Source organism: Vulpes vulpes, chromosome 6 (assembly GCF_048418805.1).
Source record: "Vulpes vulpes isolate BD-2025 chromosome 6, VulVul3, whole genome shotgun sequence".
Lineage (NCBI taxonomy): Eukaryota > Metazoa > Chordata > Mammalia > Carnivora > Canidae > Vulpes > Vulpes vulpes.
The window spans coordinates 45286449-45302254 of NC_132785.1; the positions used below are offsets into that span (position 1 = coordinate 45286449).

Genomic DNA, 15806 nt, shown 5'->3' on the forward strand with positions numbered 1-15806 from the left:
CAAGTACATCTTTTAAAAAAAGAGTAGAAACTCCCCCAATCTTTGCCAACCTGTGGGGCAGGATGTGGGGATCTTTTATCTAGATTTATAAGATGACGTTGACAGTATGCTGAAGAAATGTTGAATGACTAGATTCAGACATCAAAGAGACAGTTACATAATTTTCCCTTTCCCCTGATTTTCAGAACTTAACTGGGAAATTTGTGCAAGTATTCATTATCAGTTATCTTTTCTTTTCCATACCAATTTGGTCATTTAAATGTTCCACATATGTGTAAAAAGTTCTAGCCTTCCATTTCCACTTGTTATAATGTCCAAAACCAACTCATCATTTTGCCCATCCAAACTTGGTTGTCTTCCTCTTGCAGTGTTCCCTGTTTCAGGAACTGGCACCACCATCTATCCAGTAAACATGCTGGAACCCATGGAGTCTTCCAACACTCCCTTTTCGCCCTCTCCATCCCCTCCCAATCTGTCAGTAAGTGACCTCGAAGTATCTATGGAATTCATCTATTTTTCTGCATCTCTGCCCCCACCATGTTATTCCAGGCCGCCATAATCTTGTGCCTGATGCAGTAGTCTCTACTTAGCCACTACAGCCATACTGGTGCCCCCTATAACCAGAGTGATCCTTCTGAATAGCAGATTTGATCATGACACAATAACTTCCTCATCACACCCAGAAATACCCCAGTCATTTTCTGCGACTCTTAGGACACAGACAGGTCTCCTTAACCAGATCAGCAAAGCCATCGTGGTCTAGCCATCGTGTACCCCCCAGGTTATCTCACAGCATTGTCCCCTTCTGCCTCATTTTACTTGTAGGCTTGCTTTTATTTCATTGCCATCCTGTACCTTTGCATAGGTTTTTCCTCCATTTGTTCTTCTTTCCCTCTTTGGCTCTTCCCTCCATTTAGTTATTAACACTTGAGTTTTTTTTTTTTTTAAGATTTTATTTATTTATTCATGAGAGACACAGAGAGAAAAAGAGAGACAGAGGCAGAGACACAGGCAGAGGGAGAAGCAGGCTCCACCCAGGGAGCCCTATGTGGGACCCGATCCTGGGTCTCCAGGATCACGCTCTGGAGCTGAAGGCTGCGCTGAACCGCTGAGCCACCGGGCTGCCCAACACTTGAGTTTCTATAGCTTGTTTTTCTTCCACAGCACATATTATAGTTACCACTTCACATCTTATTTACTTGTTATAAAATCAATCAGAGCAGCAGGGCTCCTTTGGTCTACTCATTTCACTGAGCACTCCCATTGTTTCATGTACTAGGCAAGGCACTTGTGATAAATCAGAGACCAAAATACACTTGCTTGGTCCTTAAGGCTAGTGAGGGTGACAGGAATGAATCTGATCAATGTAAATAAATGTGAATTGGAATAGTGGTAAGTACTATGAATGTTTGTTACATGGTACTATGAGAATGAAATTAAGTTTTTACTAAGTATTTGTAGGTTGAATTGTCATAGAACTTAGGACTTGAAGGGTGTTCTGTTTCTGTTTTTTAATTTTAATTCCAGTATAGTTAATAGGGTGCTATATTAGTTTCAGGTGTGTGATATAGTTATCAAACAATTTTGTACCTTACTCAGTGTTCATCATGATAAATGTTATCTTAATCCCCTTCATCATTTTCACCTATCCTTCCACCCATCTACCCTCTGGTAACCCTCAGTTCTTTATAGTTAAGAGTCTTTTTTTGGGGGGTAGGGGGTCTTTTTTCTTTGTTAGTTTGTGTTGTTTCTTAAATTCCACATATGAGTGAAATCATATGGTAATTGTCTTTCTCTGATTATTGAATCATTTTTGCAAATGGAAGATTTCATTTTTTATGACTATTATACCATTGCGTGTACATATGTGTGTGTGTGTGTGTGTGTGTGTGTGTGTGTATATATTTCTTTTTTATCCATTCATCTATTAATGGACAGTTGGGCCACTTCCATATTTTGACTGTTGTAAATAATGCAACAGTAAATATAGGGGTGTGTGTATCTTTTCAAATTAATGTTTTCATATTCTTTGGATAAATACCCAGTGGTGGAATTACTGGATCATATGGTATTTCTATTTTTAATTTTTTTTTTTTTAAGAAACCTCCGTACTGTTTTCCAGAATGGCTGCACCAGTTTGCATTCCCAACAAAAATGCAAAAGGGTTCCTTTTTCTCCACTATCCGTGCCAACAGTTGTTATTTCTTGTGTTTTTTATTTTGACCATTCTGACAGGTGTGAGGTGATAACTCACTGTGGTTTTGATTTGCATTTTCCTGATGATGAGTAATGTTGAACATTTTTTTGATGTCTGTTGGCGATCTGTATGTCTTCTTTGGAGAAATGTCTGTTCATGTCTTCTGCCCATTTTTTAATGGTTTATTTGTGGGGATTTGGGTGGTGGGTTGTATAAGCTCTTTATATATTTTGGATACTGACCCTTTATCAGATATGTCATTTGCAAGTATCTTCTCCCGTGTTGTCTTTTTGTTTTGTTGGTTGTTTCCTTTGCTGTGCAGAAGATTTTTATTTTGATATAGTTCCAATAATTTATTTTTGCTTTTATTTCCCTTTCCTCAGAAGACATATCTAGAAAAATGTTGATGCAACTGATGTTAGAAAAACTACTGCCTGTTTTCTCTTTAAGGATTTCTATGATTTCAGGTCTCATATTTAGGTTTTTAATCCATTTTAGTTTATTTTTGTGTATATATATATGAAAGTTGCCCAGTTTCTTTCTTTTGGTTGTGGCTGTCCAGTTTTCCCAGCACCATTTGTGGAAGAGATTGAGGGTTTTTTTGGTTGCTAGGTTGATTGCTTTGTATTTGGCACCTTTTGTATTTGGTTGGTAGTTTGATTGCTTTGTATTTGGTCTTTTTCTTCCAGTAAAAACTTAGCAGGCTGTTTGAGCTGTAGTAATTGATTTAGTTTTTTATATTCCCTGGCTAATATCATACTATGTATTATTTGCACTTGCAAAAACATTTTTGTATCAGTCATACACCTTCGGTCACAGACCTTCTGTACAGGGAGACAGCATGGTACAATGGAAAGACTGCTAAACTGAGAATCACTGCCTGTTTTCTTCGAGCCTCAGTTTACCTATCCATACCACAAGAAGGTTGAAAACCAAACTGCTGCAATTTTAATTATAACTCTTTAGGATGGAGTTGCTTATATATAAGGCTATAACTTATAAACCTCTTACAGTTGTTTCTCAGACTATTTTTCCTTCTTCTCTATTCTTCTGTTGAATGCAAGGGTATTCTTTGGAATTATTGGAATGGAAGATCTCAGAAAATAAGAATTTGTGAGGAATGAAGATTGTTTTGTTAAATTTTGGGACCTGAAATAAATTAAGTTTCTGCAAATTTCATCAACTCTTTTCCCAGCAACAAAAGCCAAGTCTTAAGAAAATCTATATTCTCTAACTTTTACATATTAGTTATCGTATATATAGTATGTAATTGTTCAGGACCTTTGATGCATTGAAACAAAAAGCATATCCTTAAATTCATCACTATGTAGTAGTACCACATATTTTTAGATAATTTCTCATTTCCTGGCCATTAATGAGACTTTTAGGAAGCAATAGCCTTTTGCCTACTTGGTAATGAGTTCATTAACTATGCCAAACTTCTATGTAAAACCTTAACTGATGCTGCTGTGAACTATGAAAAGATTAGCAGATTTGAAAAATTCCTTAGTGTCAAATGTTGCTTGTGAGTATACATTGCCCCAAATTAATGTTTGAGAAATTATTTTTCAATCATCCTTTTAGTAAAGTCATAAAATATCAGATTTTTTAAAAATGATAAAAACTATTTTGTAGGTTTTTAAAGCTAGCAAACGAGACATTTAAAAGCACTGAAAATTATGACTTTATGTAAAAAAAATTAACGAGGAGATTCAGGGTAATTTGCTGTCAGGTTACAAGAGCTAATATTTTACTTATAAAACATTTCAGTATTTTTTTAATATCATGCACAGTAATTCCTTTTGTGCATTTGGAATATTTTATAAATCATTTAAAAGTGTTAGCATTTTATTATTCTGTGTATTTTTGTTAACAGTATTCATTTTGTTTTATAACATGATTGGGCAGCTAGCCATGTAACATTATTCTCTGCAATTCAAGTTTTGTTAATATGTGAGATACTAATTACATCAGCATGGAATATGCATGCTGTGTGGTAGTCTTTTGTCTCAAAAACAATGAACATACAGTTTTGTCAAGAGGCTTGTTTCCCAGGCTTGGTAAAACTGAAACAGGCCACAAGACAAAAAACTGAAGGCCATTATCACTTTAGAAGCACACTTTTGTTTTTATTTGATGTAAATCTGTATACTTGAAAAAACATTAAAAAGTATATTGGTGAAAAATATAATGGTTAATTTTTATGTTGTTTTATCTAAGAAAAGAGTGCAAGTGATAAAACAGCAACATATCAGAACCTTTATATTATAAGGTCCAGATTATGTAATTGTGAGCTGCACATTTTAAAAGCCTAATTTCTGAGCCACTAAAAGGTTAATCGTATATTAAATTCATATTAAAGGTCTTCAAATATTTAATGGAAACTAGAGTCTTTGCTACAATTTCAAGAAGCTATACAGTAAAAAGATAAATAAATGAACCAAAAAACAACAGTATAAACGTCAGCTAAATTAGGATAGTCCAAATAAGCAATGCTATGGCATTGTTAACAAAATCATCTTATCCACTTTAAATATAGTTCATGAAATTCCCAGGTGTAAAGTCTAAGTCCTCAAAATTTGTTTCCTGACCTGTATCTCATTTCTAAAGACAACTTATAAATAGCATTTTTTAAAAAGATTGTATTTATTTATTCATGAGAGGCAGAGACATAGGCAGAGGGAGAAACAGGCTCCCTATTAAGAGTCTGATGCAAGACTTGATGCCAGGACTCCAGGATCACCACCTGAGCCAAAGGCAGACACTCAACAACTAACCCATCCAGGTGCCTCCCAAAATAGCATTTTTTAAACATTTTATTTGGAAAGTTTTCAATAAGTGAAAGTGTAGTACAGCTAACATTGGTATATCCTTTGCTTAGATTCAATAACTGTTAATATTTTGTTACATTGCTTTGTATTTGTATGTTTGTGATTTTTGTATTTAATCAAAGCATATAAAAATAAGCTGTTGATGTCATGAGCACTTTGCCCCACTTATATATCAGCTTGCTTCTTAAAAGAGTAGGGACGTTTTTCTCCGTAACAACAATAGCATCATGACACCTAAGAAAATGAATAAGTTCATAAGCCAGTGTAGCTCAGTCGGTTAAGCATCTGCCTACAGCTCAGGTCATAATCCCAGGGTCCTGGGATCAAGTCCCACATCAGGATCCCCATTCATTGGAGAACCTGCTTCTCCCTCTCCCTCTGGCCCTAATTCAGTGCTCCCTCTCTCAAATAAATAAATAAAATCTTTAAAAAAATAAAAAGCATTTTTTCTTCAATTGAGAAAGTGAGGAGCCTGCTTCTCCCTCTGCCATTCCCCCTGCTTGTGCGATCTCTTTCTCTGTCAAATAAATAAATAACATCTTTTTTAAAAAGATTTTTTCTTCAATTGAGAAAGAGATCAAGAGTAGCTGGCATGCTGTGGGGGCAATCTAGAGTTGGGAATTGAGACCATCATAATCTTATATTTTAAGAATATTTTGTATAGAATTATACTCTTTACATGGGACTTTCATATACTGTCTCATTTGCTTCTCATAAGAACTCTGAGTTAGACAAGTCAGGTATCTTAATTTTACTACTGAAAAAGCACATTTTAAGAGGTTAAGCAATTTATTTGGTGAGTTGCAAGGTTGTTAAGTAATAGCACCAACATTTCCTCCTTTAACTCTTCTACTCTTTTTATTATATGTAGTGTTTGAGACACTACTCTCCTACAACTTTGTGGTGGTGTTAGTGAGTGCCTCTTAAGTCAGAGTCATAGTTTCAAATTTGGAAGGCATCTTAGACATCATTAAGTGTTTCTCAGAAGGCTGCTATTGGCATTTGGGACAGAACAGGTCTTTATTATATGAAACTTTACCTTGGATTGCATGAGGCTTAGTACAGCCTCCCTCCAAGGACCTTCTCAACTGTGTGACAACAGAACTGTCCCTACACATTTTCAAATCACTAGAGGGGAGCAGGATTACCCTGGAGGACACTTATTAGGATAACTACCTTGTCTTAAATAAAGGAAAAGGAGAATGAACCCATAATTCAGTAACTACTGTGTGACAGGTGTCATGCTAAGTGACTCCTATAACTTAGTTTTCCTATCAGCTCTTTGCTCTAAGTATTACCTTCATTTTACAGATGAAGAAAGTGTCATTACTTATATAACTTGCTCAAGTTTACACAGAAGGTAAGTAAGTATTGGAGTCAGGATTCAAACACAGATCCGTGTGATGCCAGCATTCATAAGACTCCCCATCCCCCCTCCATATAGACCTGACCCAGTATAACAGCTCTTATATTCTGGTCATTTATGTTCTCCTTTCAGTTCCTTTTTAAAGAATGATCAATGAGAAAAAGATTCTGGAAAATCTTTTGAAGGTATTTGTTGGTCATAGTTTTTAGGTATAATAATGATTACCTGAGTTGAATGCTCCATTTTAACTCAAATCTAATTTTCAAAAGTATCACTGCAGTTGTTACACAGCATTGTGAAATGTACTTAATGCCATAGAACTGTACACTTCAAAAAGGTTAAAATGGTAACTTTTATGTTTATGTATATTTTACCACAATAAAAAGATTTTAATGTTACTAATCTACTTGAAGACTTTGAAATATTTAAAATTCAGATTCAAAATGTCATTTGTGGTGTTTCACAATACTTTTATAGTGACTCCTTTGGTTAAGATATGTTATTTTTATCTGCCTTATGATTTACAGACCTTATTCCAGTACTATACCAGGGCTTCAATTTTCAAGACAGTAAGAACAAAACAAAAGAATTCTGTGAGTTGATTATATGACTAAAACAATGAAAACATTTGAGAGTTTTGCTTTGAAAGTGCTATTTTCTTTCTCTTTAAAGTGACCATGAATCAGACTGAACATAATCTGACAGTATCCCAGATTCCATATCCACAAACGTGGCATGTGTTTTATGCAGACAAGTATACGTGCAGAGATGACAATGAGAATTCTCAGGTGGAAGATATCTCATTTGAAATGATGTTACTAAACCCAGATGCTGAAGGGAATCCATTTGATCATTTTGGTGCTGGAGAATCTGGTAAGAATATATACATAAGTGTATATCCTAAATATAGAAAAAAAAATTATGCACAAATATCTTTCTGTTATGTTTTTTGAATATTAAAAATTAAAAACAAATGTCCAACAGTAGGCAGATGGTAAGTGAATCCTCTTACAGCATCTTAATAGCTATAATATTAAGTTAGAAAAGCAGAACATTTAACTTTATATTTTATAATTTGAAGTATGTTAAAAAATGCAGAGAATTAAGCAGAAAGAGGGACAAAAATATTAACAGATTGTTTCTTTGTTTTGGGTAGTAGAATTATGGATGGTTTTTAGTTTTCTCTATACATTCTAAACCTTTTTGCTTTTTTGATAACCTAGCATTAATCTTTATAAACAGAAAAATGCTAATAAATAGAGCAACCTAAATTGGAAAATCAGTTTTTAAGTGAGATAGAAACTGCACTACTTTATATGGCTGTCCTTTCACCAAGTTGTGTAAACTGGTTAGGGATTGTCTTTGTGGGATCTTGCAACCATTTTAGGAATGATCAAAGTTTGTAATGTTTCCAAAATCCAATTTACTTCCATAAATATTTCGTCAAAATTTTAGATTGACTACGTATTGCCCTACAGAAGCAAGATTCCTAGCCCAAACAGAAATGAACAACTTCTTGTGATTAATGATAAACATCTATTCAGTATTTTAGTAGATTTGTAAATTAACATGTCAGAATGAAGACTGAGATTGTAGAATGTCTATCAAAACAAAGGATTAGGAGTTTACTTCTTAATGAGTTCATTACCCATTTGGAAGAATCAATCTGCTTAGAGAGAAATTCAACCCATTAAATCTCATTGACCATCAAGATAAGTGGGTGCAGGTAGAACAGAAATTGAGACTACATTAGATGAAACCAGTTGCCTAGTTCAAAATGTATATTGCCACAGCTAGAAATTTAACTCAAGGAACATGTGTTATGGACACCAGGTCACCAGTAACTTAATGTATGAAGAGAGAAATTTTTTTAATATCTTTTAGTCTGAAAAATATTTACATGGTGACACAATGGGAACCCAAACATTTTTAAATAAAGTTCTTTTTGTGAAGGAAATGACAAAAGGGATAAGCTACTCGAGTTATTTTTGAATGCAAACAAACTTAAAGTTTAAATTTTTCTTAATAGTAGTTTGGATCAGTATGTGTCATTACGAAAAGTTATTTCAGTCCTACCATTTCTTTTATATTGATTGATTGATTGATTGATTGATTGATTGATTGGAGGAGGGTAGGAAGGAGATAGGGAGAAGCCCAAGCAGGTTCCAAGCCCCCCAGCACAGAGCCCGACTCGGGGCTTGATCTCATGACCCTGAGATCATGACCTGAGCTGAAATCAAGAGTCCATTGCTTGACCCACTGAGCCACCCAGGTGCCCCATTTTTTTATCTTTATAAACTTTGGCATTTATCTTCTGTAGTTTGGAAAGGCATTGATGAAACCTAGTCTACTGATAGCATTGGATAGACAGATGAAACCCAGGTCTACTGATAGCATTGGATAGACATTGGATAGCATTGGATAGAGACTAATTTGCTTGTGAAGTCCCTTTTAACCCTAAGTCTTTATTATTTCATGTGACAGTTATTTTTAGGACTGGTAAAGACTCAACAGTCCCTGAATGCTTTGTTTGCACAGTCACTTTATGTGCAAACTATACAGCCTTGATGTAGTCTAATCCAAAAGCTCTTTCACCTGTTGCCTTCCTGGCAAATTTGCCTGTAGCTCAAGAGGTTATTTCATGGGGATCCCTGGGTGGCTCAGTGGTTTGGCACCTGCCTTTTGCCCAGGGCGCGATCCTGGAGTCCCGGGATCGAGTCCCACGGCAGGCTCCTGGCATGGAGCCTGCTTCTCCCTCTGCCTATATCTCTGCCTCTTTCTCTCTCTCTCTGTGTCTATCGTGAATAAATAAATAAAATCTTTAAAAAAAAAAAAAGGAGGTTATTTTATTTATTTTGTGGATGCATGAGATTCTACTAGATCCTATAGTGATTGTTTTGCTTCCTTATCCAGGCTTTCATTTATGGTCTCTTTCCTCATCCCTGATTACACATCTGAACATTGACTGTAGGCCCTAGAGTGGTCACATTTGTGGCCTCTGCCACCTTTGGGCCACTGAATGTCAGCCATACTTGCCCTGGCTCACCCTGAACCTTGTCCGTATCTTCTGGTGTTTTTTCCAACATCCTAAATGGTTAGCTTTTTCTTAGGGTTCACATGAACCATTCTCATTCAACTAGTCCTGACTCTGAGCTACCTTCTCCAAGACTGAGTTTGATTTGATGCTTATGTTTATGTCTGAAATCTGTCTTATACTAGAATGGAGAAAGTTACATTGGTCATGTCACCAACAAACATTTAAATGAGGGGCAAAACCTCACTATAGTATGGATTTTCATTAAGCATGATTCAGTGCAAGGTTAATCTGTGGGGATTGATTATTAACAAGTACCAGCAGTACTTAAAAGTATTCAAAGTTGTTATGTGGCTGGCTTAATTCCTAGGGACTCACATCATCTTATTGATTAAAATGTCTAAAACCCTTAAAATATGATTAATTCTACATCAAAGTGTAATAAATCAGTGGTCCTCAACCCATCACTGTACATCTGGAGAACTTTAAAAAAAAATACAAATGTCTACCCCCTGAGACTTAGAAAGATTTGGTTTTGGAGTGAAAGCCAGGCAACTGAGCTTTGTCAAAGCTCCAAGTTGATTCTAATGTGCAGAACCAATGATCTTAAAGTCCATGTCCCAGGACGTCTGGGTGCCTCAGTGGTTGAGTGTCTGCCTTTGGCCCAGGGTGTGATCCTGGAGTGCCGGGATCAAGTTCCACATTGGGCTCCCCGCAGGGAGCCTGCTTCTCCCTCTGCCTATGTGCTCTTTCTGCCTTTTTCTGTGCTGTCATGAATAAATAAAAATCTTTTAAAAGTAAAAAAATAAAAGTCCATGTCCCACATTGGTTGGTATCGTATTGGTTTTACAGTAGAGCCTTGAGAAGGATTCTTCCTACTTCTGTAGCCTCAGGTGTGGAATTTCTTTCCAAGAAATAATCTCAGTTCATTTTAGAAACTTCTGCTCATTTGTCTAATTTTCTGCCCTGAGTAGGGAAAATTGATTTACTACGGTTTTTACTGAGAATTGACTATTAGGCCATATGTCTAAGGAGTTTAAATTAGAATAACCTGGTGTGGGTAGCTGCAATTAATGTTACATGTTATTCTGGTTAGATTTTATAATTTGCTTTCTTTCAAACAAATTATGTATTTTGTAGCTATTAGACTGCAGTTAATCTCATATTTTATAGATTGGTCTAGGTTTAAAAAAAAACTAAGGCAAGGATGATGCTACTTGACAAAATACTACATAGGAATATTATATTGTAAGGTAGAATAAAGTAAAACTGCTTCTTAAAAAAATTAGAATCTGGGCAGCCCGGGTGGCTCAGCAATTTAGCACTGCCTTCAGCCCAGGGTGTGATCCTGGAGACCCGGGATGGAATCCCACATGAGGCTCCCTGCATGGAGCCTGCTTCTCCCTCTGCCTGTGTCTCTGCCTCTCTCTCTCTCTCTCTCTCTCTCTCTCTCTGTCTCTCATGAATAAATAAATAAAATCTTTTTAAAAAAATTAGAACCTTCATTGACTATAGTTGTGCTCTTGTTAGAAACCAAAATAAGTAGTCAGAATCCTGAGAATTAAAGTATTATCATCCAAAGTAGTCTGGTTTTCATCAGAATATTATTCTCTGTCACATCTGCTATCTCATTGTTTTTAAGATTCCAGATATTGGCTCTGGTAACATGTTGGAATGCTTTTGCTTTAAAGTAATAGAAAACTTTAATGCATGTAGTATAGACAATAAGGAAATTATCTTATATAACAAGAATTTCTGAGGCTTCTTCAGGGTGGTTTATTTAGCATCTCTGTACCCTCCTGTCTTCTGACTGTCAGCTTTGTCCTTAGGCTAGCTCCCTCATGTTCAAAGTTAACTGCAGTTCACTTTGTGGGCATTGAATCTAGATAATGACAAAATTCAGTATCTCTTTTTTGAGAGCAAGGAAACCTTTCTTAGAAGTTTCCTCATCAGATTTCCCTGTCAAAACTGGGTCACGTGCCCTTGCTTTACAACATCATAAGAGAAATGTAAGTGAAAGTGTCAGAAGGAAGATAAGGGTAGACGAATTCGTGAGAGTAAAGGGTTAGGCATACCCCTTATTGGCAGGGGTGTTGGAATTTCTGTGATGAGTTTAGACTAATTAGGATATATCTTGAAACACTTGAGGGTGGCCTGGACATTGGGGTAGGCGGGAGTGTTCCAGTGCTACACCCATGACCCAGTGACTGTCTCCTTTACCTTCTTTTCTCCCATCTCCCATCATTTAGCTGGAGCTGAGTTTTTTGAAGCTTTCCTGTAAGTTTTCTTCCTGCTGAATTTTGCCAGTGCTTTTTCCCATTAAGCTTGCCTTAAAATCTACACATTTCCTTATAACATATGTGTTTGCCGCCTGTTGCGTGCTCATTTAACTGTATTCTTCTTTTGTGTATAGGTGAAATTTAATACTTAGTACCCACCTATCTAAAAATTAGAATTTAATTTCACAGTGAACAAATATAGATTGTTTTCTTGTGATGGATGGTAACAGGACAAAAGTAAAATTGATCACTGAAAAGAAAAAAAACAGACTTTTTTTTTCTAGAGGGGATTTATTTAAAAGAACAGTGAGTACAGAATCCACATTTTATCTTTAGACTATCTTTTGGGCAGGATCAAGGTAAAAATAGTAAATGAACAAAGTACAAGACACAAATGTCTTGAGCTAGTGCAGGTTATTTAATACATTATCTGAAGGAAATAATTTGTTGGTTATAATGTTAGCTTTTCTGTAAGGTACATTTAATCTTGATTATTCCTAAAACATTTTTTTGCTACTAACAGATGTCTTCTTTTCAAAAGTACCTTCCTCCTATGTTATTCTGATTACTCAGTAAATAGTCTGAGGATTTTCTTTTCATAGCGGATTTGTAACCAGATGGAGTGTGAAACTTTATCTTGTAATAGATACTCTGTAAAGTACTATGAGTAAATAAAACAAAAAGAATGCCATATTTAATTCTTTATACTAAGAAGGAAAAATAAAAGCTAAGATTCAAAAGACAGAATTGCATAAAGAATTTTACTGACCCACAGTGTTAATACATTTAGCATATTTTCTGTCTTGTTCCATTACTATAACAATCCCAGGCTTATTGTCCCATTATTTCTAAAGCTGGAATGCTGCCTATGTAAGGAGTTTAAAAAGAATTTATGCCTCTTGAGTTATTTGATCTTCTCTTCCTGAAATCTAAACATGCTTTTTCACCTGGATGAGGGAAGTGAACATTTATATATGTAGAGCAGGAGAGACACCCAGTGGCTGAAATACTACTTATCTCCTTTTTTCCCCCTAACCATTGCAAAAATATGATTGAGATTGAACTGTTTATTGACTGCTTTTCTACTATTTGTATCTTCTAGATTGCTTTTTCAAAATTAATACTCCCTTCTCTACCCACTGATTAGAGTTTACCTCAAATGGTAAACTGGAGCAGATTCAGCTTCATGATTGGATGGAAATGATTGCAGTTTAGACTGTTCATCCACAGATTCAGTAGAGACAGCTCTGTTCACAGCCACCATCATTATACTCCAGTGGTATTTAGATATAATATGAAATCTTAATATTTGGAACTAGTTTTAGATGTAACTAAGTCAGTGTAAGTAAGATGTTAAACTCAAAACTACTCCTCTAGGTTATGATAAAAATTTTCTGATATTTCTGAGAAATGAAGACACAGTCAAAAGATTCAGGTGACGCAGAAAAAGGGATGCATATCATGGGATGCATGAAGACTCTACTGGAAAGCTGTTGGTAGGAACTAGAGGCTGCTTAACTGGCACTGTTTTTAATATAAAGTCTGCTCGTTTACTCTGTTCTTGTCTTTACCAACCAGCTCCCTTTGCTTGTTTGATATTTCTGCTTACTCAGAATATTTATTTCACTGTGGCCTGATTTGACTTCAACGTCAGCTCCTTTCAACTCCAATTTCTGCTGCCTAATTCTTTCCATGTTTTGTGGTTTGATTTCCTGAGAGACTGATTAGCCTGACTTATCTTTGAGAACCAAATTATTCTGGTGGCCAGCAGTTAGTCTTTGGGTTGGTGGCCATTTGGTCAAGTATTACAGTTTTAGCCAACTGTGGGATGGGGTCTCATGGTCACCATAGAATTTCCTCTTTGACGAGCTGCAGATAGTTTACTTCAGAAGGGGACTGCAGTCATAACGTATTTTGAAACTTTGTTCCACTGGAAATGTAAGATAGTGGTATATTCCAGAGCTGTGTTTTTGTATCAGAATCACCTGATGGGCTTATTAAAACACAGCTTGCTGGTCCCCTTTCCCAGAATTTCTGATATAGTAGATCTGGAATGAAGCCCAAGAATGTGCATTTCTATTTCTAACAAGTTCCCTATTGATGCTGCTAGTCTGGAGATTGCACTTTGAGAACCATTGTCAGAGTATATTAAGCTATTGTTGACAAAATCTGTTCCTAAATTTCATACTAAAGTAATCCACTTTGGGGGTAAAAAGTATGTCTGACTGAATGCTAACATCCTTGTTTTAATTTACGATTTTCTTATGGTTAGTCTTCAGGCTTATTGCCTAAGGATCCTTTTATAGAGATTGACTTTACCTACTTTAGTTTAATCTGCCTTCTTATATTTAAACCTTTATCCCAAAGTAAAAAAATGTTTACATTTTAATAATTTCCCTCTTTTTCCATACATAAGTGAAAGCTATGACTCCAGTTAAGAAAAAAACAAAACAGTTTTAGAAATATATTGTCAGGAAGATTTAAAAGCCACCCCACACTATTACTGGCTTTGTTGTACTGAAGCAAACTCCTTTCTTCTCTTCACAGGGTTACATGAGTTCTTTTTCCTCCTAGTCCTGGTGTACTTTGTGCTTGCTTGCATTTATGCTCAGTCATTGTGGCAGGCTATCAAGAAAGGAGGGCCTATGCACGTGATCCTAAAGGTTCTGACAACTGCACTGCTGCTGCAAGCCAGCTCAGCTTTAGCTAATTACATTCATTTCTCCAGGTAACTTGAAACCTCTAAAACTGTGTTCACCATTACATCTAATTAATCCTAATTAGTTCCCCCAAATTATGCTGCCTTTGATTATGAACCATCTCTTCGCATTTGTAATTTACACTAATAGTCTTCTCTTCAATTCCTCAGTTACTCCAAAGATGGAATAGGAATACCTTTTATGGGAAGTTTGGCAGAATGTGAGTATCTTTCTAAGGTATATTTTTTGAAACATAAATTTGCTATTTGCCTCTGTTTTGTTTTTCTTTTTTGTCAATTATTTTTTGTCCTGATAGAATTTTTCTATCCAGGGTTGGTTAGAATTCAGCCCCACTGAAAAGAAGGTTACAGATTTAGTTCCCATCTGTCCTGTATAGTTTCTTCTTGATAATAGGTCATGTGTGTAATTTGTCATTGTTTTTGGAGCATGTTTATATGCATTCTCTGTTTATCTCAGTAAAAACTTGATGAAGTGGAGACGTTTACACCTATCTTGCACATAAAGAATCTGGGCTCATTGGCAGGAAGCACATTTCCAAATGTCAGTAGTTCTGAGGGGTAGAGACAAAACTCAGACTCAAGTTTTCTAATCCTAAAGCTGAAGGTTGTTTTCCTCCTTTCATCCCTTTTTTGACTTTTGCTATTTCTGATCCAAAGTCAGAGAGTATACCTGTAATTGAGTTGACCTCACAGCTTTGTTCTTTTATTTATACAAGGAACTTTTATGAAGTAAATTTTCAACTAAGCATGATAGGAAAAATATTTAAAAGTTCCCACAATCTAGAATGCCATTCTCAGTCCCAGAAAAATAGTCAAGATTTGCTGTAAAAAATCAAATTCTGAATATGCAACCATTCTAGGATTTACTTTTTAAAATATTTCCATAATTCTCTCATAGTCTCATCTTTCTTTAATAGGGTAGCTCGTGGTAATCTTGTAGTAATCACAGAACCCATTTTCCTCATCTTGCTGCCTAAGATTCTAAACCTTCTAGAAACTTTGTTTTCCTGCTGAAGAGGACACATACTGGTCATCTCTTGGACACGAAGAAGAGCTGCTTCTCTTTTTTGAACATTTTTGGGAGCTCTGGTTTCTCCTGCTCTTGTCTCTTAGGTGACTCAGGATGTTTAATAGAACCATAGAATTTTAAAGCTGAATGGAACCTGAGAAATAATTTAGCTTATGCATTTTAGAACTTGCAAAGCACACAAAAACCCATGAGTGGAAGCTATCACTGAAATCAAGGACTTTTGAAGTTTTGTGTCTGCTGTATACAAAATAGTGTTTTAGGCTGGCATCTTCACTGTAGGTTTAAAAAGCAAAGTTTTTTCTTTTTATTAAACTACTATAATGTTACTAAATGTTGGTGTTCAGACAACA

General features: G+C 35.7%; 1 protein-coding gene across 5 annotated transcripts in view; it reads left to right on the forward strand.

Annotated features, from left to right (window-relative positions):
• GPR180 (G protein-coupled receptor 180) overlaps nucleotides 1-15806 on the forward strand; it is a 41512-nt gene that overhangs the window by 4170 nt on the left and 21536 nt on the right. For all 5 annotated transcript variants that reach the window (XR_012002027.1, XR_012002026.1, XR_012002028.1 and 2 more), the window contains exons 3-5: nucleotides 7067-7267; nucleotides 14255-14435; nucleotides 14577-14626. Coding sequence is in view for 2 of the 5 variants with exons in the window: in XM_026003626.2 (XP_025859411.1) it covers nucleotides 7067-7267; nucleotides 14255-14435; nucleotides 14577-14626 (432 nt within the window). In the remaining 3 variants the exon portion in view is untranslated. The remainder of the gene's footprint in view (nucleotides 1-7066; nucleotides 7268-14254; nucleotides 14436-14576; nucleotides 14627-15806) is intronic.